Source organism: Urocampus carinirostris, chromosome 13, assembly GCF_059441175.1.
Source record: "Urocampus carinirostris isolate Australia breed hairy pipefish chromosome 13, RoL_Ucar_1.0, whole genome shotgun sequence".
Lineage (NCBI taxonomy): Eukaryota > Metazoa > Chordata > Actinopteri > Syngnathiformes > Syngnathidae > Urocampus > Urocampus carinirostris.
The window spans coordinates 19,267,851-19,289,723 of record NC_142361.1 but is presented as its reverse complement, the minus strand read 5'-3'; the positions used below and the strand labels follow the sequence as shown (position 1 = coordinate 19,289,723).

General features: G+C 40.7%; 1 protein-coding gene across 1 annotated transcript in view; it reads left to right on the top strand.

Annotated features, from left to right (window-relative positions):
- Positions 1-21,873, top strand: part of arfgef3 (ARFGEF family member 3) — a 42,098-nt gene that overhangs the window by 17,030 nt on the left and 3,195 nt on the right. Inside the window, exons 22-41 of the mRNA XM_088351353.1 lie at positions 1,021-1,281; positions 2,432-2,565; positions 3,980-4,125; positions 4,193-4,372; positions 6,440-6,581; positions 6,651-6,773; positions 7,758-7,852; positions 7,914-8,034; positions 8,097-8,225; positions 8,895-9,071; positions 10,844-10,958; positions 13,048-13,150; positions 13,250-13,381; positions 14,997-15,127; positions 15,844-15,979; positions 16,069-16,202; positions 17,484-17,655; positions 17,718-17,819; positions 19,130-19,497; positions 21,513-21,810. Of these exons, the coding sequence (XP_088207479.1) occupies positions 1,021-1,281; positions 2,432-2,565; positions 3,980-4,125; positions 4,193-4,372; positions 6,440-6,581; positions 6,651-6,773; positions 7,758-7,852; positions 7,914-8,034; positions 8,097-8,225; positions 8,895-9,071; positions 10,844-10,958; positions 13,048-13,150; positions 13,250-13,381; positions 14,997-15,127; positions 15,844-15,979; positions 16,069-16,202; positions 17,484-17,655; positions 17,718-17,819; positions 19,130-19,497; positions 21,513-21,810 (3,199 nt within the window). The remainder of the gene's footprint in view (positions 1-1,020; positions 1,282-2,431; positions 2,566-3,979; positions 4,126-4,192; positions 4,373-6,439; positions 6,582-6,650; positions 6,774-7,757; positions 7,853-7,913; positions 8,035-8,096; positions 8,226-8,894; positions 9,072-10,843; positions 10,959-13,047; positions 13,151-13,249; positions 13,382-14,996; positions 15,128-15,843; positions 15,980-16,068; positions 16,203-17,483; positions 17,656-17,717; positions 17,820-19,129; positions 19,498-21,512; positions 21,811-21,873) is intronic.

Sequence of the window (21,873 nt, the reverse complement as noted above, 5' to 3'; positions counted from 1 at the left end):
CTTAAAGGAAGGGGGAATAGAACAAAAAAGAAAAAAATACCAAAATGAAAAAGTAGTAAAAAGCTGAGAAAAAAGGAAACAAAAGGAAGAAAAAAAAGAAGGAAAAATTCAGAAAAAAGCCAGAAAAAAAGAAAAGAAAGAAACAAAGGAAAAAAAGTTAAGTAAAGACAACATAAAGAAAAAAGTAACACCTAGGAAAAAATAAATACAATGAGATTTTTTTAAAAGAATTTAAAAGAATAGAAAAAAAAGAAGGAAAAGTTTGTGTGCATTCAAATAATTTCAAATTATACCAAGTCAATCTTGTTGCCAACATTGTACTTCCCCTAAAAATGTGATTAAATACAGTTGTGTATCGTGCAAACAACTAAATAAGCCCCCAAAAATGTTAGTATTATGCGACAAAAGATAGCAGGAAAAAATGAAATGGATATCTTGTGAAAGAATTGTAAAAACAAACAACTTTTGTAGGCAGTACAACCTTTGCAATAATACATTAGTCAATTCATTCAAAAGTGAATTTTTTTTTGCATTGCCGGAAACTCAGCAAAATGTAAAGCGATGTCAAGTTTTGGACATGTTTGATAATGACTCAGTTGCCACATTTGGGATTGCTGTTGCTCACTGTTGTTTTAAGCGTTGCTCACTGACTTTGTGTGAACGCTCAGACCCGTGGAAAATTAGAGGAAACATTTTTTGTAGGTAAATATAAACACACCCACCGTTCTAGCATTGTTGATGGATTGAGGGTTGTATGTTACATTGCGAGCAAAAGAGGCGCAGTGTTCATTCACAGGACGTTGTAATTCATGATCTGTTCAATAAATAAAGGAGTAATGCACAATGTTATAACGACCGTTGACTTACAACATTTTATGAGTAACGCGCTACATTATTCATCACTGAGAAATGTCATTCCAATCCAGGAATGGGCTCCTATTTAACTCATTAGTCCAAACACTGCCACGCCTTACTTTTTTATTTTTCAAGATTTTAACAATGTATGCATGTGCACATCAGGGTGACGGAGTACGTTGGCTCTTTGGAGCACGCCCACTTCTGTAGCCCCTCCCAGATGTCACCACTCGCTGCCTTGGCCCAGCGGCGTCGACAGGAGGGCGACACACCCGCACCCGAGCCACCTCCCCCTAACATCAGGGAGCTCTTGCTCCATGCCGATGGAGGTGGGCGCGGTCAGGATTCGAGAGGGGGAAGCATGCAGATGTTGACCGGGCCTGCCGCCGCCAAGGCCATCTGCGCTCTGTCCATGCAGGCTGACAGGTGGGCTTATGGTACATCTGGAACACCTACACTACAAAAAATACGTTCTTACTCCACTGGCTGATAAGTTGCTCATATTATGTACTAGATGTATTTGTGTAATAGTGCACATTTGTGTTTTTTTTCTCGCCAAGCCTCGCCCACTCTGAAAGGTGACTTAGCGTTGCTGTTTATACGCAGTTACCAATCTCTCGAGTTATACATTTTCAATTCAGTCTTTTTCATGTTTTTAATGATATATCGGTACCTGTTAGAGAAGCATGGCAGCGTAGTGGTTAGTGCGTGTGTGGCACAGTTCTGAGGTTATGAGATCAAACCTTCCTGTGTGGAGTTTGCATGTTACTTCAGGTAATCCGGATTCCTCCCATGTTTCAAAAACATGCATGTTATTTTAATTGGCCGGTCGAAATTGTCCCTAGGTGTTAATGATCAAGTGAGTTGTCTGCCTTTGTGTGCCCTGCGACTAGCTTGCAACCAGTTCAGGGTGTCCCCTGCTCACTGCCCGAAGATAGGGTGGGGGGGTGCTCCAGGATCCTGAGGATAAGCAGTGCAGATATTGGATGGATGGTACCTGTTAGGTGGCAACTTGGGCTCCAAAGAGGAAAATGACGCCTCTATCAAACTCAAAGTTGCCCATTATGCTAAGGTTTTGGAAATCAAGCAGCGAGCCAAAAATCTACTGTACCAAAGACAAATGTTAGAGAATGGAGAAAACAGGAAGTCGTCCTAAAAGATATGAATAAAACCAATAAAGCGTGCCAAGGGAAACAACTCTATGTTGCATCTCATGATTAATCCAAATCCATGATGAAGGACATTATGTAAATATAGTGAATTTTACTTTAGTATTGTCACCTTTATCTTGTTTTTAAAACAAAATCGAAAGAACGCCTTGAAAAAATCGTGTCCTTTTGATCATAGATAATCTTGCTCATATAAAGCATGATAACATTAGACAAAAACCTGTTAAATACAGAAAATTGTGCCTATTTAGTATGAATTTTCTTTTCTTCAGTCACAATTTTTTAAGACTAGGAATATACTTTAAAAATAACTGTCATTTTCTGCTGATTGGGTAAGACTTTTCCTATAATTTGCAGTGTACCGACTAATAAATAACATTTCAATGTCTGTTTATGTGTGTGTTCAGGTTATTTGAGGAAGCATCGTTGAAATTGAACTTGGCGTCTCTGGTGGCTTTCCTGCAGCAGCTTAGGAAAGCGTCTGTGAGTCAACTCTTCCACTCGGACGCCGACACGGGAGACTATTCGCTCGCTATGCCTGGTATGCACTCGCTCAAAGAGCAATACAAGTGAGAATTGAATCAATAGCATCATTATATAGGTAAATCCTCCATTATGACACAGGACACACAAAGACACACAAGTCACTCGCTCATTCACACCTAGGGACAATTTGGACCGGCCAATTAACCTGACATGCATGTTTTCTGAATGTGGGAGGAAACCGGAGTGCCTGGAGGAAACTCATGCAAGCACAGGAAGAACATGCAAACTCCACACAGGAAGGTTCGATCTCATGACCTCAGAACTCTGCCGCAAACGGGCTAACCACTGCGCTGCCGTGCTGCTACCCTACTTAACTAGCAGGTGGTAAATAATTTTGCTATTTTCAGGAAGTATTATAACCAAGATTAGACAGAAATTCTTAATCACAGCAAAACAATCTAATATGGTCTAGATGAGAAAACGTTTCATTTCAGGTATAATTGTCCTTTTACTCGAAAAAAATCATTTAAAATATCTTAAAATTACAATGAGTATACGCAAATCAAAATATCTTTATGTTACAATGAAAAAGAGCAAAAACGTCTGGCGGTGGGGTAATATCTTTTGAGGGAGTGAGCAAACTCACATGGGACTCGAACAGTTTAAATGTTAAATGCCTGGGAACGTGTTTCTAACCATTTTTTCCCATCCAAAAACATTATTTTTATTGAAATAGAATCTAAAGGCACAGTGCCAATAAAAAATGTTATCCCCCAAAAAATTATGAGCGCTTGTTTCATTTTTATGCAATGTGTTATTTTTTTACTTTAACTTGTTAAAATTGTATATGCAGTAATTTCACAAATTTATCAGAGCTATTGCAGTTTTGCATTCACTGTATTTTCCCCTTTGTTTTACTTATTTACATATAAAATAAGAACAAAAGTAAATATAATAAGCATGTTGGCTGATGAAACATTTGTTTCTGGTTAAGGTTAAACCCAATAATCAAAGGACATTAATTACCAAAATGATTACTAATTCCTGAGCAGACATCGATAAAATAGTGATCCATTACTATCTATGGATATATAATAGCATTACAGTTACTCGACATTTGCTCTTTGTAAATAATGATTTGTGGTTGTGACCTGTGAGAATCTTTGAGAACCGACTGGAGTTCCTTTTTTCATACTGTAGTCAGAACAGCTGGACATTTTCTCAATTTGGTGAATTGAAAGTAGCAAAAAAAATCTGTAAATATTCACATGCACAATTTTTTTCTCTTTTGAAAATGTAATATGTGTTTGTCCTGGTGTGCCACGTCTAACCTTGTAAACAATGTTCACTACTTTGTTATCAACGACAGTAAGGACAATTCTTACACTTATCCGACCCATATACACCAAACAAAAAGAAGCGAAAACACTCTTTTTACCTCTTTTTGGGCTTGTAAACGCGGCGTGCAGGAGAAGCCAAGTGGACGACGGAGCGGCAGAGTTTACTGCACCTTTTGCGTCTGGGCGAGGCCATGCTGAGAATCGTCCGGAGCCAACGCAGACCATTGCTGCACAAGATGCGGGCTTGGAGTGTGGTGGCCCCGCACCTGGTAGAGGTGGGTAGTCACCTGCTTCCCCTGCCGCCTCAGCGGGTTCGAACTTTTGCATGCTCGCTCCCTGCAGGCGGCGTGTCACAAAGAGCGCCACGTCTCCAGGAAGGCTGTTTCCTTTATCCACGACGTCCTGACAGAGGTTCTGAGTGGCTGGACAGAGCCAGCCCATTTCCGCTTCAATGATGCACTTTTCAGACCCTTTGAGCACATCATGCAGTTGGAGCTGTGCGACAATGACGTCCAGGACCAGGTGATTACCAAAATGGCTGTGTTCTCTTTCGAGAGTGTTTTTTTTCCTTGTGTGCTTAACTGTGCTACAGTGTCGTGAAAAAGTAATTGCCCCCTTCCTAATGTCTGTTTTTTTGCATATGTATCACTCACAAAGGTTTCTGATCATCAAACCAATTTAAAAATCACATAAAGACAATGCAGGGAAATGCAACACGTAGTTTCGAAATGTGAATTCAATCGATTAAGGAACAAAAAAAACTATAGGGCCCTATGTGAAAAACTATCTGCCCCCTGAACCAAATAGCGAGTTGGGCCACTTTGGGCAGTGATAACAGAAATCAAACGTTTACGATAATTGGTAATGACTCATTCACATCCCTGTGGACAATTTTTGGCCTGCTTTTCTTTGTGAAATTGTTTAAAATCTGCCATATCGGAGGGTTATTTAGCATGAACTGCCCATTTAAGGTTACACCACAGCATCTCAACTAGATTTAGATCCAGACTTTGACGTGGTCGCTTCAGGACCTTTTTTTGGCTATTTGGAGATGGACTTGCTAATGTCTTTTGCCTTGTTGTCCTGCTTCAAGATCCTAGAATGCTTGTGTTTGAGGCCACGAACTGATGGCCAGATGTTCCCCTTCAGGATCTTCTGCTAAACACCAGAAATCATTATTCCGTCAACCACAACACCGTACCCAATAGCAGCATTTCCTAAGCTGCCCTTTAGTGGCAGTTTAGCTATCAGAGATAAAATGGATATCACATACCTGTCAACCTCCACGGCTCGTATTTTCCCGTACAAAATAATCGTACACCATCTTCGAAATTATGCATGATGGGAAATCCCCAGGCGGCAGAAGCATGCGCACAGTAGAATCAAACCGCTCGCTTCGTTTGCAACAAAAAAAAAACGATACCGAGATAGAGGCTTCCGCGGCGAACTCCTTTGACTTGATTGTTTTGCTGTTTCGTGATGGTAGTCGGTGTGTACCGGATGGTACCCATCATTGACAAATTTGCGTTTTTCCGTACAGATTTCCTTGTACGTCGTACTCGTCTTAAAATGCATAAAAACATACTTTGTACGGCAAAACCGTACAGGTTGACAGGTATGATATCATATTGACCCTAATTTTTTTTAATCCCAAAACAGAAGGATATGATTTATCTGTATTTGATGAAAATCAGTAATGTGTTATGGGAGTTTTAGCATTATCATCAAAAGAAAACTTTAACATGGAAAATCAACCTAACTTAGCAAAACAATCAAATAATGTAATTGTTCAAAGATCATGAAGAAATAAATGTTGCTCATAAGAAATATATTAGAAAGTCCAAAATGAATAGAAAGAATCAAAACAATATTGTCCAATGATTTTTAGTATTATTTGACGGACAAGATTTGTAGGTTGTTTTTTTTTTGCATGCTGTTTTAGATCCTCATTACCACTAATCGGGTAGGAGTATATTTCATAAGGAGAAAGATTTGTGAAAGAGTGCCTTGTCAGGAACCCACTCGGGGTGGTGCAGAAACACAGATTAGTAAAGGTCTTTTATACAGGCAGTGTTTTGTACACGTTAGGTAAGGTAGTGAAGCAACGGTATCTAGAACACCAGAGGCAACACTTGTGATCAAAGAGGCAGGGAAGGGGTCGGTGTTCCACTAAATCCGGGCAATCAGAGGGTTCATCAGGTGACAAGGGTCCTTGGGACGTGACAAGGAGTAGATGAACTAGCAAAGAACAAAGAGGACAGAGTACTTACAGAGGGAAGAGAACAAGTTGTGATAGGAGGACAGAACATGGAGAAATAGGCTGTGAGGAACATTTTACCCGGTTGTGGCCAAAAAAGGTAAGGAAGAGAGGGAGGGGGAGAGAAAGAGAGCCTACAGAGAGAAAAAAAACCTGAGTGCAGGATTGTGACAGCCCTGGTGCCACTTGCACTCTTGGAAAGGTGAGTGCCAGGTGAAAGCAGCACGCAATACTTTTTTTAAAAGACAAGCAGCACTGTATTACCTCTGACACGCGCTCTGGTCGAATATGCTAAGCTCAATCATGCTGAGTTAAGGATTTGCGCCATCCAGGTGGTGACCTCCATCGGCGAGCTGGTGGAAATGAGTTCTCTTCGCATCCTGTCAGGCTGGCGTCCGCTATTCAGTGCCCTGAGGAATGTCCACGGGGCCAAGATGGAGGCTGAAGATCCCCCGTCGGGAGAACACACCCTGGGTACGCAGTACTTCATAGGCTGGGCCGATCCGGGCCGAGCTGTGACGGCATGTCGACTGTGTTCGGCAGGAGAGCGTCGTGCACCTGTTTTCGACGTGTTTGAGGCGTTTATCAACACGGACGACGTCCAGGTTTTTGCCAACGCAGCCACCAACTACATAGCCTGCCTCATCAAGTTCGTCAAAGGTTTAGGTGGGTATGCATGCGTGCCAACAATCGGTGGGGGCTGAAGTGTGTGTTGGCCTTGCCTTCTTGTGCGATGTAATGAGTCTTTTAATTTTATTTTACTGTACTTACACCTTCAACTCATACTTGGTTGCCTAGCGTAAGGACAGGTTACAAAATTATGGTTGTCAACCCAAATTAGCTTTAATGGTTTTAATTAAATGTCTAGTTTGGAAATTTGGAACCTCAGGTAGGGTCCTGTTTCCATTCCAGCTTTCCTGTCAAAATAAGGTTCCATGCATGCTCAGGCTTCCCAAGATAAGTAAGACAATCATGTTTGTTTGAATGTAGGCGAATTTTAATTGTCATTGATAACAATGTGGTGATTATTGTTTACAACGGGATTAGACATGGTACTCCAGAATAAACATGTTATGAAGACCTAAATAAAAATAAGATAAAAGGGATATCAGAATAGGCAAACATATGTGCAAGGTAGTTCTAAGCCGAAAGTTGTAAGTGCATCATAACACTGGTGCAATAAGAAATAGCGAAATAACATTTAGCAGCGACAACATTCCAAAAGGTTGATAAAGAAGTTTTTGATACTCATTTTTAATCTACAAACTTTATATTTTTCACAGTTCTGTGCGGTTGTTTAGGGTGGTGATAGAGAAGAAACCGTTTTTGAGCCTGTTAGTCTGTTTTTAAAGGACATGTAGCTCCTACCAGAAGGCACAAGGTTTGAGAGGAGGTGGCTGGTGTGAGAGGAGTCCTTTCTTAGCTCTGCTGCAGTACCCCAGGCTGGCAATGTTCTCCAGACTAGGCAGGGAGCAGCCGATGATTTCGAGGGCTGTGTTGATGGCTGTGTTGATGGTGTTGAAGAAGATAGATATTTGGGAAGGCTGTTTTTATCACCAATCTAGATGGGTTCAAAGCCCAAGTTGGACATTGGGAGGCGGGCCAAGGGGTAACCATGTGCCCATTTCAATTTTGGCTTTTTATGCTCAGGCGAGACTGAGGACAAGGAGATGGGCAGCTGCGTGGCTCCAGCGTCGCTGGAATTTTGCCTGCCGGCGCTTGACCACCTGCACAGGTGTTCCCAGGTAAGCCACTTTCTGACGCCGTATTATTTCCCCAAACTAACCTAACTCACCCTCGCGGCAGCTGCTCGCCGATATCTATAAGATGCCCTCAAAGCCTATCTTTCAAGGTGCGCGCCCAGTCGGCCCGCCTACCGGCGGGGACTCGCTGAGTGGCGTCCTACAGGACTTTGATGACGACACGGGTAGGCCCGGCAGAACTATTGGGGCCTTTGACCTTTTTATGACATTTGGCGCCGTCTTTCAGGTTTGATCCAGGTGTGGATTCTCCTCCTGGAGCAGCTGACGGCCGCCGTGTCCGACTGTCCCCGTCCACACCAGCGCCCGACGCTGGAAATGCTCTTCCTGCAGTTGCGAGAGGTCGCCGTGGTACCAGGTGCCTCCTTCTCCCACTACACTCGGGTCGGCAACAGACGGCTCTGGAGCCACATACTGCTCTCTGGCACTCCCTAGTGGCTCCCTGGTGCCCTTTAAAAAAGAATTATCATAATAAATATGGTTTCTATAACAGGACAACTTGTCATATTCCTAAAGTTTTACAATTAATTAAAAAAAAGACTTAATGGCTTGACTTGCTGTTAGTTTACTAAAAGTGTAATTATATTGTTAGTCTGAGGTGTGCACCAAATCAGAACCCTTGGTCTCATTATCGCCCTCTCTCAATTGGCAAGAGAATTGCGTGCGTCACTCTGCATCTGCATATGCTCATCACAGTAATCCGTTATATACTAAATGTATTAATAATATTCCTATTGTAATGTGAAAATTCAGTGATCTTGAAATAGAAAATCCCAAAATTGTGAAATTAAATAAGATCTTTAACACTGTATAAGCATAACAATTTAATTTATTTTTAATGTTATATTACCATAATGACAGGTGAGGCACCACCTCATTTGCCTTCCCTGACCCAAAAAAACCATCAGGCTTGAGTTTACAAAAGTGTCTTTGTCGCTGTGGCCATAACAAGACACACATTGTCATCAAGAAAGTGTCCTGGTGGGCTTCGAGCTGACCTTGACCACTGTTATGTCGCATACTGTAGGTCCAGGCTTCGCCATCCTGGCCGTGGTGCAGCTTTTGCTACCCGCAATGTCGCTTTGGTTACGGCGTAGTGGTGGCGAGCACACCTACTGGGACACAACTGCTGGCCACTTTAGACACGCTGTCGGCCTCTGCTGCGAGCTGGTGGTGGAGCACATCAACACCTTCATTGACTCAGGTGAGGAAAGACTAAGATCCCGGCCTTGCTCTTGACAAATGTTCACAAAGGTATATGCTCTTCGAATCCACTGAACTAGGGCTGATTATTTTCACAATCGATTAATCGGTTGAATATTCTTTTGATGATCCGATATCTTCAAGACATCTTCAATTTCCTTTATTCAAATATTAAAGCTTAGACAGAAAAATAGTGCACAAAACCACAGAATATTCAACAGTATAAAACAATAGAAAGTCCTAGCGTTTGTCAATTAACTTGACAATAAACAAGAATACATACAAACATACTGTATGCTATACACCTGAAAATATGTTTTCCTACCACATGATCCCAAGATACATCTATATTTTCCTTTTATGTGTAGCAATTTTTTTATCTGCAAAAAAATAGCAAAAATTAAAAAAGCGGTACAACTATCAGCGTCACAAAAGAATTGTGTGCACTCGTATTTGCATTCATTTAACTTAAATTAATTTTACTTAGTGGCTCATAAATCACGTGATAGAACGAATGTAATTAGTTGACAACGCTTTCAATCATCAATTTTAATCGATTTTATTGATTAGTTTTTGCTGCCGTACACTGAACCAATGTTTTTTTAATAGTGTGGGCATGTGGCTCTGTCAAGGGGGTGGGGGCTGCAGTGAGCGTTTCACCTTTTGGGCACTTTTTTTTTTACTTTCCCAGAATCAAGTGCAAATGAGGCCAAACAAATTAGGCTGTCACTTTAAGACAGGGGTCGGGAACCTTTTTGACTCAAAGAACCATAAAAGCAAAAAATATTAATTTTATTTTGGGAAAGAGCCACACCATATATTATGAGACAAATTTACTAAATTGCTAAACCCGCGCCCCAGACAAAAGCTTAGTCTTCAGCACATTTATTTTTGATGATTTGATAAAAATTATGAAAAGAGAATAATGCCAAAGCCCCTGTCCAAAAATCAACAAACATACCACTTTAAACTTGTCTCTTTCTTGCAATTACTCAAGATCTGTTAAACTCCTTTTGACCCTTTTTTTCATACATATTGGTTTTAAAACCAGATGCAAGCAGTTATTGTGTAAAAACGTCACAACATTCTGCAAATAGGGAGCCTGATGAGCTCACTTTTGGCGCAGACGGCGTAGGGCGAGAGATGGGAGGGAGTGCTTGCCTTTTTGCATAGCTCCACTCATTCCTCCCACTCACCCAATCAAATGACTAAGTTCTCTTCCGGTGTTTTGGCGTATTTACAGTTCTGTGGATTCATCATAAGGTATCTGAACACTGAACACAGATTATATAATAACTTTTATATAAAGGATTCTTTAGCGTTGTACAGCCAAAACGAGTTTTTTTCCCCCCTTTTTTGTGTGACACCTTGACTGTAAATTGTAGTCAAAAACGTGCCCTATATATACTGCAAAGTAATACAATGCTGGTTAGCTTTGGTTTGGCTTTGCGTGTACCTGAATAGGATTATCATCTCAAGTTTTGAACAAGATGGAGAAATTTTGCATGCAATCAAATTTGTCTCTGAGCCACAGATACTCATAGAAAGAGCCATATATGGCTCGCGAGCCATAGGTTCCCGACCCCTGCTTTAAGACATTATACCCCAATCACGCTGATAAAACGCTTGAAGTAATTTTAGCTCGACTGTGCATTTCCTCTAGTTCATGTGAAACTTATGTATTATGATTTGGTTCTCACTAACGTGACAGAAAATAATTGAGAAACACTGACTTGAACAAACGTGTGTGTTTGTATCTCATTTGTGTGTCAGACGTGGCTTGTGAGTTTTGGATCAACGTGATGTTGAAGGAACTCTTCGGCCTCCTGGTTTTGTGCGTGACTCAGCCGGCCGAGAGCATATCTAGAGTGGGCTGCTCCTGCATCAGGTCTTGTTTGCATTCTTGGTTAAACCCTACTCTCGACCCAAAGCCCATCCAGACTGTTGTCCAAGGTCTGGATCATAATGTAAAAAATATCACATGCGTATGATTATTGAAATTTGAATAGATAAACATGGCAATTTGTTGGCCAGTAATTTGTTAACCAAAAATCATTGTTTTAAATTACTTTGATCAAATAAAAAAGAAATAAATATCAAATACATTGAAATAAAAAAATCCTATCAACCTGCAGTTTTGTGAAAACTTGTGACATGTACTAACACACACAAATATACATAAGTAATAAAACAGTATATGAGTTTGACAACCCTCCTACTAAAGTTCACAACCTAGAAAAAAAGTATAACACAACCCAAACAAATATTGTTCAAAAAGGATGTAGTATATAAAAAAATTTGATTAGCACATGCAAAAACAAATCTGAACCGAAAAAGTCCTTATGCAGTAAAAAACTAAATTCTTACCCTAATTGCGGGTGGTAATAGTATTTTTTAAAAATATCTTATATTGTTTTTCAGATGAAATAAAAAAAATCTTCCTCAACAAAAGCATAATTAGATCGTCAAATGTTTTGCTCAATTAAGGAAATAATTGAAAATATTTAACTAGAGCAATCTACCATATGTCTTTCAATCTAGTAGATACATTTCCTTATTCGTGAAAAACTAGGTAAAATATATTTAAATCAAAAAACATATACTTAAAATGAGCAACATTCTCTGTCAATGGGGGTGAGTATTCTTTTTTGGAGTCGAACTTCCAACACTTCGCTCTGTCAAATGAAATAAGGAAATCATCATGAACAAGCATAATTATCCGTCAGACGATAAAACCTTTTGCTCATTTTAAGAAATATTTACCTCCAACATTAGAACAATATATTTAAAATTAGCTGTCTACAATAAGAGCAGCACAGAGGCCCAGTGTTAAGCGTGTGTGCGGCACAGTTCATAGGTCGTGAGATCGAATCTTCTTGTGTGGAGTTTGCATGTTCTCCCCGTGCTTGCGTGGGTTTCCTCCAGGCACTCCGGTTTCCTCCCACATTCCTAAAACATGCATCTCAGGTTAATTGGCAGGTCCAAATTGTCCCTAGGTGTGAATGAGCGAGAGAATTGTCTCTATGTGCCCTGCGACTGGCTGGCTACCAGTTCAGGGTGTCCCCTGCCCCACTGCCGAAAAATAGCTGGGATGGGCTCAAGCACCCCTGCGACCCTACTGAGGATAAGCGGTGCAGATAAGGGATGGATGTCTACAATATACTTGACAAATGTCCTCAATTTTACTGGAAAAAAAACAAGATAATATATCTTGATATTAAAGAAATTATACTTAAAATAATTAACATTTTCTGCCAATCGGGTATGGATTATTCTCTAATAAAATAGAAATTATCCTTAGAATAAGCAAACATATTCATCAGATGTAAAATATTTTTTGCTGATTTTAAACATACTGTATTTACTACCAGAAAATAATCTTGAAATGTTAGCCAAAAGTCCATTTCAAAAATAACTTTGATCAACCCAAAAATAAATACTTCACAAATACAATGAAATAAAAAATCCCATCTACCTGCAGTTCAGTGATAATTTGTAACATGTACTAACCAGACAAAAATATTTAGTCGTGTATAAGTTTGACAACCCTGTTAAAAACCTTCACAACAAATTTCTCAACATGGGTCAACTATAAGCTAGTCAAATGTCCTCATTTTTCCTGGAAAAACAAAATAAAATATCTTGAAATAAAATAATTATTCCTAAAATGATCAGCATTTATGCCAATTGGATAAAGATTATTTTTTTGCAATGTAGAGTCCTACACATTGTTAAATGTCTTCCTGTTGGGTGTGCTTGTTTAGAAATCCAAAATGGTTTGTGATGATAAACAGGGATCTTTGTAAATTGTAGGAGACTCCCCAAGACAACATTGATAATCCATTTATTTCATATCGCTTAATTCAAATATTGAAATCATTTTTTGATCAATGGTCCAGCCCAACTAGTGTTAAAGCAGGGGGTAAGGCATAAATGGCTTACATGTGAGTGACAGTGTTGATGTGATGTGACGGCAGGTACGTGCTGATGAAGGCGGGTTCCGTCTTCACACAGGAAATGTGGAGGTTGGCCTGCCACGCCCTGCGCGAGGCCTTCTCGGCTACCTTGCAGCCTGTTAAGGTATGCTACAGCTACAACACAAAGTATTGTGGCTAGCGGAGTTGAATTTGTTTAGTGACATGCTCCACTCTTTTGTTTTCTCTTGGTTTGTGCCTGCAGAAACTGGTATGGTGTTTTCAAAGTGGTTCTGACAGTTTTTACGGAGACGCTTGCGAAGTGACGGTGGCCGCCCCCTCCCCGTCTCCATCCGCCGAGGCCGAGTACTGGAGAATCCGAGCCATGGCGCAGCAGGTCACCGCCACTCTATGCCACTTTACTACTATAATCTCTGTTCTTTTCGGTTAATGAGGACCAAGCCCCCTCTGCGATATGCGAATTTGATGGCTCCCTCCGTGAAGAAAAAAAATATATAATGTTCGTGAGCGTGTGATTTTGCATTGGTGTCAGAAAACTGTTACAAACATGGATGTAAACTTACATACAGATGCTGCTCGACTTACAAACGAGATCGTTCGTAAGTTGAATTTGTTCGTAGGTTGCTCCAGTGCTATATTTTTTATATTTAAGGTTTATATAAGTATGTTTAAGTCTTTTGTAAGTAACCTGTAATGTTTTGTACTAAAAATAAGCATTTTGTAATATAATAACTTCAATTATGTTTATAAAGCTTAAGTGCAACTTACTTTGCTTCGAGAGGTCCTCCTCCGTGGTAAAAAGCGGCAGAAAAAAAAACGTTCCAACCATTTTCTCTACCGCATCTTGCTTTCTTATTCTACTTTCATTTCAAAAGAAACGGCTCTCCTCTTCTTTACACTTTACACCAACCACATTGAATGGATGCACGAAATATTAAACAATAAAAACGTAAAAGTTCTAAACGCGCTGGAGATCCAGTATACGTAGCACTGTATGTCTACATACGAACTAGAAAGAGGAAGCGGATTTTTTAATTTTCCGGTGGATGCTGGTTGACCTCTCACTTTGCCACGCGGCGGCAATGAGCACTACAGTACTTTCCTCTACTCGAAAAGAGGTGCACACAATACAAATTCTAACTTACATCAATGTCCGGATATTTTCGTATCTACCGTTTCACGTAAGTCGAATGGTCATAAGTAGGGGGGCATCTGTACTTGTTAATAAAGCACAGTGAATAAAATGCAATATAAAATTACAAGCCAAGCTCTTAAAACAGTAAACTGTAGCAAAGCTGAATTGCTTCGATTTTGTCCTATTAAAAAAAGAACCGAAAGAGAGTGCGAGAGAAATCGGAAGGGAAGTTAGGTTACTTTTTTTTTTTTCCTTGTGCTTTTTGGCACTTGGCACTCATCAAACTGCAAAATACAGTGACCTCTATTGGTAAAATACTACACGGTGTCCCTTTAAACTTGATTATTTTGGAGCTGCAGTGGAATCTCTACATACGAGATTAATTCGTTCACAGATCCAGCTCGTATACAGAATTTCACTTATCTCATGTAGATTTCCCCCTAACCAATAACTGAAAAACAATTAATCTGTTCCCAGCCTCCAAAAAGCATCCAACTTAACCTTTTAATAGCTTTCTTCCTTATCACTAAAAGAACATTCAAATAGTAATTGAACATAAAGATAAGGATGATTCATATTTATTTTCTTTTTAATATTTATCTGAATTTATTTTCAGTTTTAGAATACATTGGTTGAAATGAACAAGAAGTCTATGTTTGATTTCTCAACAAAACTGTCATAAGACTAAACCTTCTTTATGACATTGAAATATAGAAAGGTCGTTCCCTGCAAGTGAAGGGGGTCGCAAAGCGCACAGTCCAGCAAAATCAAAGGCGTCGTGCTCAAATTGCTTGCCAATGGCTCCACCTTTCAGGGCCCTCCCTTCTGCTGATATTACTTGTCTGCATGTTTGCAGGTCTTCATGTTGGATAGCCAAAATTCACCCAGGACGCCCAACAACAAGGATGGTTTAGAACACGCCCAGTCGTGTGTTTTGATCATCGAGCCTCCGCCGGACAGGCGCGCCGATGAACAGGCCCAACACAGGTGACCCATTCCTACTCCAATGTACTCTAGCTGCCTTAATTGAATGCTGCCGTGTGCGATTATTCACTGACACAAGGCTGGGAGTCTCAACGTTGTTCTGAGAAGGAAACAAGAATACTTTACGTGCATGCCGATATTGAAATTTGCAAAATTCTCAGTTTTTTAAAAGCACCATTGTGTATTATTTAGCACTTCCTTATGGCAAAAATACTTTTATTTATTTACAAAAACAATATTAATTTGTATTTATTCTACATAACATGAGGCAATTGCATGTGGAGTGCACCTCAAGATTTTTTTCAATGAAAATTTTGCCAACGGTTGAGGAACACTGGTTTAAAGCACCGCCCATGGGTGCAACCTAGCATTAGCAAAGAGCTAACAACCTAAAGGACCATTGTGTATTATTTAGCCCTTCCTAGTCGTAAATTAACTTCATATATAAAAAAAACAATATTAATTAGAATAACAAGCAGAAATACATGAACCATCATATAAACGTGCAATTTTTTAAATATTGTGTCACTTGAAGTTCACCTAAACATGATCTCTGAAGTTTGTATTCTTTATGCTTTTCAGTTGCACTACACATTACAGTGATAAATATATATAGTGTTCAAGTATTACAATGTCCCTTTACGTTGGTCTTTTGTGACATTTCTGCCGCGAATGCTTCCAGAAATATCAAATAAGTTGTTATTTTTGTGCCCCTGAAGGAGTTTAAAGCAGGCTATTAGTCATCGAGCCTTCGAGAACGGCGAATCGCCTTTCCGGATTCCCTTCCGCCACGTAGTGGTCAGCCTGCTTTCACATCAGGTTCTTCTGCAGAATCTTTCGGGCATCTTGCTGGAGGTACGCAACAAGAACATCTACAAACCCTTTCAATTGATAGTAATACACACCGGTGATTGATTTATGGATGGATTGGTTGAATGATAAAGCCAACTGAAGGCCAGGAGAAGTTGTCGCCGGAATCCTCGGAACCCGGCCAGCGCCCGTCGCTGGCAGGTATGCTGCCCTGCTTATCCATGGCCAACTTGTCCATCATCCTGGATCTTCTGCTCGACTCTTACAGGTGGGACTTGTTTGGGTGAGATCATCGGTGTTGGGCGTGTTACTGAGAGAAGTAATTAGTTACAGATACTAGTTACTTCATTTATATTCCGTTATGCCCCAGATTACTGACACCCAAAAGAAGCTTGTTACTCTAAAAGTAACTCTCTATTTACAAATTTGTTGTTCCTCCATGGTTCTGCCACCTCCCAATCAGCTGCCTACCATTCTCTACAGGTGACAAACAACCAAATATTTGCACATAAACTCACTCTCTGATTTTTGAATTTTATGGTTGTAGATAATGCTTGGATGTGAGTAGATTGTTTGTTTTTTTGGGTGGACACATGTGAAGGGTAAACAGAAACTGAGGCCTGGGTTCTCAAAATAAGTATGGTATTTTTTTAACAAAACCAGGAACAATTCAACAAACGGACGACGGGGCACAAAACAAATAATATGATCAAACATAATCAAACATGACAGAGTCCAAACCAGAAATAAAGACAGAAACCAGAAATACAAAAGGCAAGGAACAAGTGGGCAAAAAAACATTAACAATATGTTCAAACAAGAAACCAAAAACAAAACAAACCTGGTATGGCAGTGAAATGGCAGTGAAAAAAAAAAAAAAAAAAAACACAAGTGGCCGCAAAACAACAACCGGTAACAACAGGTTCAAACCAGAAACGGGAAACAAAAAACAATTCTGATGTAGTCGTGAAAGCGGAAATGTAAATGACCTGATGACATGTACTGTTTAAAATGTAATTGTAAAAAAGATATTTTGGGAAAGGTTTTGGGGAATTGGACAATCTCTGTCTTGTTCCCAACCTGGTTGGTGCCCTTTGTTGGAGGGTGGTGTACCAGAACCAACAAAAATAAGATAGGGAGAATATCAGTATGGAGAAATAACATGGTCTCGTACGCTGCTTAAGACGGCGCCACCGTAACTGTATTCAGTTGTATTCTATAGGTAGTTGTAAACACACCAGGCCTTTTTGAAGGTTGTGTTCTTTGTTGTATTTCCAGTCGGATGAGGATTTTATGGTACGTTGTGGGCGTAGGAGGTACTCTCAGAGAAAAGAAGGCAATGTAATTCATGGGCTACTTTTTAAAAGTAGCAGCGTAACGTACCATGTTGTAATAACCTGTAGAGCTACAGAGTTTTCTCTATAACGCGTTACAGTTCTTGTACAGTAATTGCGTTCCAGGAACACTTTTTTTTTTAAACGCGTTACTCCTTACACTGGAAATCACAAACTTATTTTTTACGTGTGCTGTGATATGGTCCTGTGTACAGGACCGCACGAGAGTTCGACACGCGCCCGGGCCTGAAATACCTGCTGATGAAAGTGTCTGGCGTGGGCGGGGCTGCCAACCTGTATAGGCAGGCAGCCAGTAGTTTCAAGCTTTATGTTCAAGTGCTGCTCAGCGCCATCTCCAGTCAAGCGGAGGGCGTGACGGCCCACCAGGTACCTACTCTCTTTTTACTTGGCCCCATCAACTTCCTTGCTTGATGGTCTCTTGGCCGCAGGTCAAAAAGATCCTGGAGGAGGATGAAGATGGCAGCTCTGAATCATCTCGGCCCGGTTCTGCGTCTTCGGAAGATGAAGATATCTTTGAAGAGACGGCGCAGGTAAGCATCGTAAATTACATACTACACGCTGCTGCTTTTTTCTCTACATTTTCAACATTACTGCATTTAATACAGTGTGGCTTATTTATTTATTTATCTGTGGCTGCCCCGAGGAAAACAGCAAGCTGCTCTTTTCCACAACACATACGCTCTAAGTAGAAAACACTGGTGATTTCTAGACACATAATGACCTCCTTCAAGAGAGAGATTAGTGGATGTTGTTACCAAAATTATTCATATAATACATAACCAGAGCAAAACAGTTTGACAGAACTGTAGCGTCATCTATAAAGCCAAGTTAAACAACCAAAGTAAGACCGTGACCACAGAGGACGTATTGTTGAGGTCTTAATTTCCTCCCCCGGTGGGTGAAAACAGCAACAATACAGTGCATTGAGGGCATGTGCCAATATGTTAGCAAAAATAAAGTAAATGAACTTTACTATTACTGTTAATTGTTTTAACTGAAAGCTCAAATGAACACGAAATACTTATGTAAAACAATTTTCAATGGACCTGCATCTGTTTTTAGCTTTTCATCATATTTTAACAGTCTCGAGAGAGATGGGTGTCGCTAGGCCGACTTGCCCAAGACACACCACAGGAAGTGATGCCCCTACGACCCAGGTGGTTATGTTATCCATGAACCATGAACTATTTTTAAACACAGTTAATTATTTATTAAAATTACAAAAACGAGGAACGATGACAAGTGACTGCAACTTGGTCCACTTCACTTGCAACCACCAATGACAACAACACAAAAAGACAAGTCCATCTTGCAATTTGGCACTATTCTCCTGTCTGGTTGCCCTGTTGCTATTGTCTATAAATATAGGGCTCACATTTTACACAAGGCAGCCCTAATTTGCCTTTTCTTTCGGCATTGGATATGTGTTCGTCTTTGTAATCACTATCCTGAATCGTCACATCATGTGAAAACACGTGATGTAAACAACTCAGAGAAGAATTGAAAAATGATTCAGCTGAAAACAGTGTCAGGTGTGCATAGGGATGGCACAGTTGGCATTCTGCAGCCAAAGAGTCAAATTCTCCACACAGTTGGCGCGAAATGTGCGCTTGGCTTAAAATGTACTAAGTAAACGTGAATAAGTTCATTTTTATACAATTTAAGACTTTGTCTTCATATATAGTGCCTAGTACAAAGACATAATTGAGTATCTTTCTTTGAGCATGCAGCTTTTAATCAGGTGCACTCTGTGGTCCAGAATTTACACAACCAGAAATGTTTAATTAAAAGGTGATCTGGATGAAACTTTTTGTGCATTCTTATGTGTCCCAACACACAGGTGAGCCCCCCTCGTGGGCGTGACAACCGGCGGCCCCATTGGCGGGCCCCTGCCTCATCTCTGGGCGCGGCCCCAACGTCGAGTGTGGGCTCACCGGAGTGGGCGTGGCTTGTGAAGCGCCTTCACAGGCTGATTGCCGACGCGTGCAACAGTTACGTGCAGATGCACCGTGACCTGGAGGAGGAAGGTGCCGTGCCTACACCGCCCCCACGAGGAGGAGGGGACCGCCACGCCTTCTTCTTACCGCTTTTCCCATTCGAGTCATCTACGCCCACGTCGGTGGGAGGGGACACGCCCTCAGAAGAAGGTGGCGTCTCTTGTCGTACAGCCCGCACTGGCTCTGCACCATCACCAGGAGAGACATTCAGGTCAGCAAAGCTTTGGGTTGTCATTTGGGATGCAACAACAAATCGATAAAATCCATTGAAATCGATTTGTTGTGTCCTATGATTTATGCGGTACTCAGCATGTTGATTCAAGGTAAATAAGAAAGTGCATTGAATTTCCTTTTGATCCTGCAAAAAACTTGTAGTACCATTTTGGTCTGGAAAGATACCGCTTAAAGATCGTATTTTGATGCATGAGTTCCTCAAGATTCAAATCAAAACTGTTGTACAATAACAATGAGTGTACAATAACATAATATCCAACAAAGTACTCACATTTTCCTTTGATTTTGCTTCTTTTTTTTGCACTTTATAAAAAAAGTATGTTATATATTTGCATATGTAAAGCATACATCTGTATGCATTGTTGTCGGGCTATATGAATATTCTGTTATTTTGTGTACCATTTTCCTATACAACCGTAACTTAAAACTTAATGAAATGAAAAATGTATTTTAAAAAAATCGGAAAAAATATCGACCCATTCATTGATTATTAGATTGTTAGTTGCACCCTGTATTTATATACAGTGGCCCTTTGACACAGGAGATAAATTCATTCTCATATCTAGTTTATATCTAGAATTTCTTACGTCTTGAACAAATTTTCCCCATAAGAAATAATGATTTAATCCGTTCTCCGCCTTTCAATATATTCTTAGTTAACCCTAAATAGGTATAAAACTATTGCTGCTCACTAAAACCACATTAAACAGTATTTGAAGCTTTAGCAAACAATGCTAAGGTTAGACCCCAAGGGTAGGCAAACTACAGCCTGCGGGCCAGATCAGACCTGCCGATTGGTTTATTCCGGCCTACAAGACAAAGCTGAGAGAAGTACATGAGAAAAATGAGCCGTTTACAATAACCTGCAGTTTTAAATATGTCCAATCGATGTTGCCGAAGTCAGGCGTCATTTCGAAACCTGCATTTGCTGACTACCATTTATCAACTAGAGGACATTTGAGGAAACAACCATCCCAATGTTATTTTACTTAAGATATAAGTCACGGATGCGCTGTTTAAGGCAATATGATTGCTCTCACTTGGATTGCTGTCACCTGAATTTCTTAGCTTGTGTCCCTTCGTGTACCCCAATTAAAACTATATTTTTCATTGTGCTTATTGCCAACATTGAAATAGCTGGCTACATTTATCTGTATTTGCTTTTTTCATCAGTTGTATTGAACAAGATATACAATTTTATGCAATAAAACATTTCTCTTGTAGCCTTATTACAATAAGTTTTAGTAGTGATCAAATGTAGTGCTTAAAAACAGATTTTACATTGCTATTCATTCATTCATTCATTATCAGCACCACTTATCCTCAGTAAGGTCGCGGGGGTACTGGAGCCCATCCCCGCTGGGACACCCTGAACTGGTTGCCAGCCAGTCGCAGGGTACACAGAGACAGACAACTCACTCGCTCATTCACACCTAGAGACAATTTGGACCGGCCAATTAACCTGACATGCATGTTTTTGGAAAGTGGGAGGAAACCTGAGTTTTTATCCCCAGGCCGGCCCCTATGCAACTTTTTCCTACTTGATGCGGCCCACACCTTAACTCAAAAAGTTTGCCTAGCTTTGGGTTCGACAATCTTTCATGAGCTCGTAGCCTGGCAACTTTTTCTCCTCAGTGGTGATGAATGTCCTGCGTGACATTTTTTTCCCAAAAAGGCCATTCTCATTGCTGTTTCACACTTGCTGTAAGATATTACCTTCTTCAGAAATTAGAGAAGCAATGTGCTGCTTTAACTCTTCCGCGGCTTTGGTATATGCACTCGCTGCTTTCCCATGCCTTACTACAAAGTGTGCGCAAATCAATTTCAAGCACTCGGCCCTTTAGTGGTAGCTTCTGGAATTTCTTGTAACTCTGATCTCTCGTATATCGGGCAAGATTTGTGCTCGTTAGGCTCGTATGTAGAGAGGCCACTGTACGTTTATTTTTATGTTTCACACGTTTTCCTTTTTCCCCATTCCTTTGTCCGGTGCAGCTGCGCAGGCCACCTCCCCGCCAGCTTCCGCAGCGGAAAGGACTGGTGGGAGAATGCCGGAAATAAGCTGGTCTCCATGGCTACGGATCGAAGCCTTACCCACTTGATGAGCCACTACAAGCAGAGGAAGCAACAGCGCGACGGATGGCAAGGAGGGCGGAGCCACTTGCGGGAGCGGCAGACCCCGCCCCTTCGACACTCCCACAGCGCCGGTGCCGAAGTCCTCAGGTCCAGGTCGGGGTCGGCTGCAGGATCTCACGGCCGCGTCGCCGCTGGTGATGCTCATGCACAGATACAGGTGGGTCTATGTACAAGTATACAACACATGTGCCATACAGCATTAGGGCTCCAACTAACTACT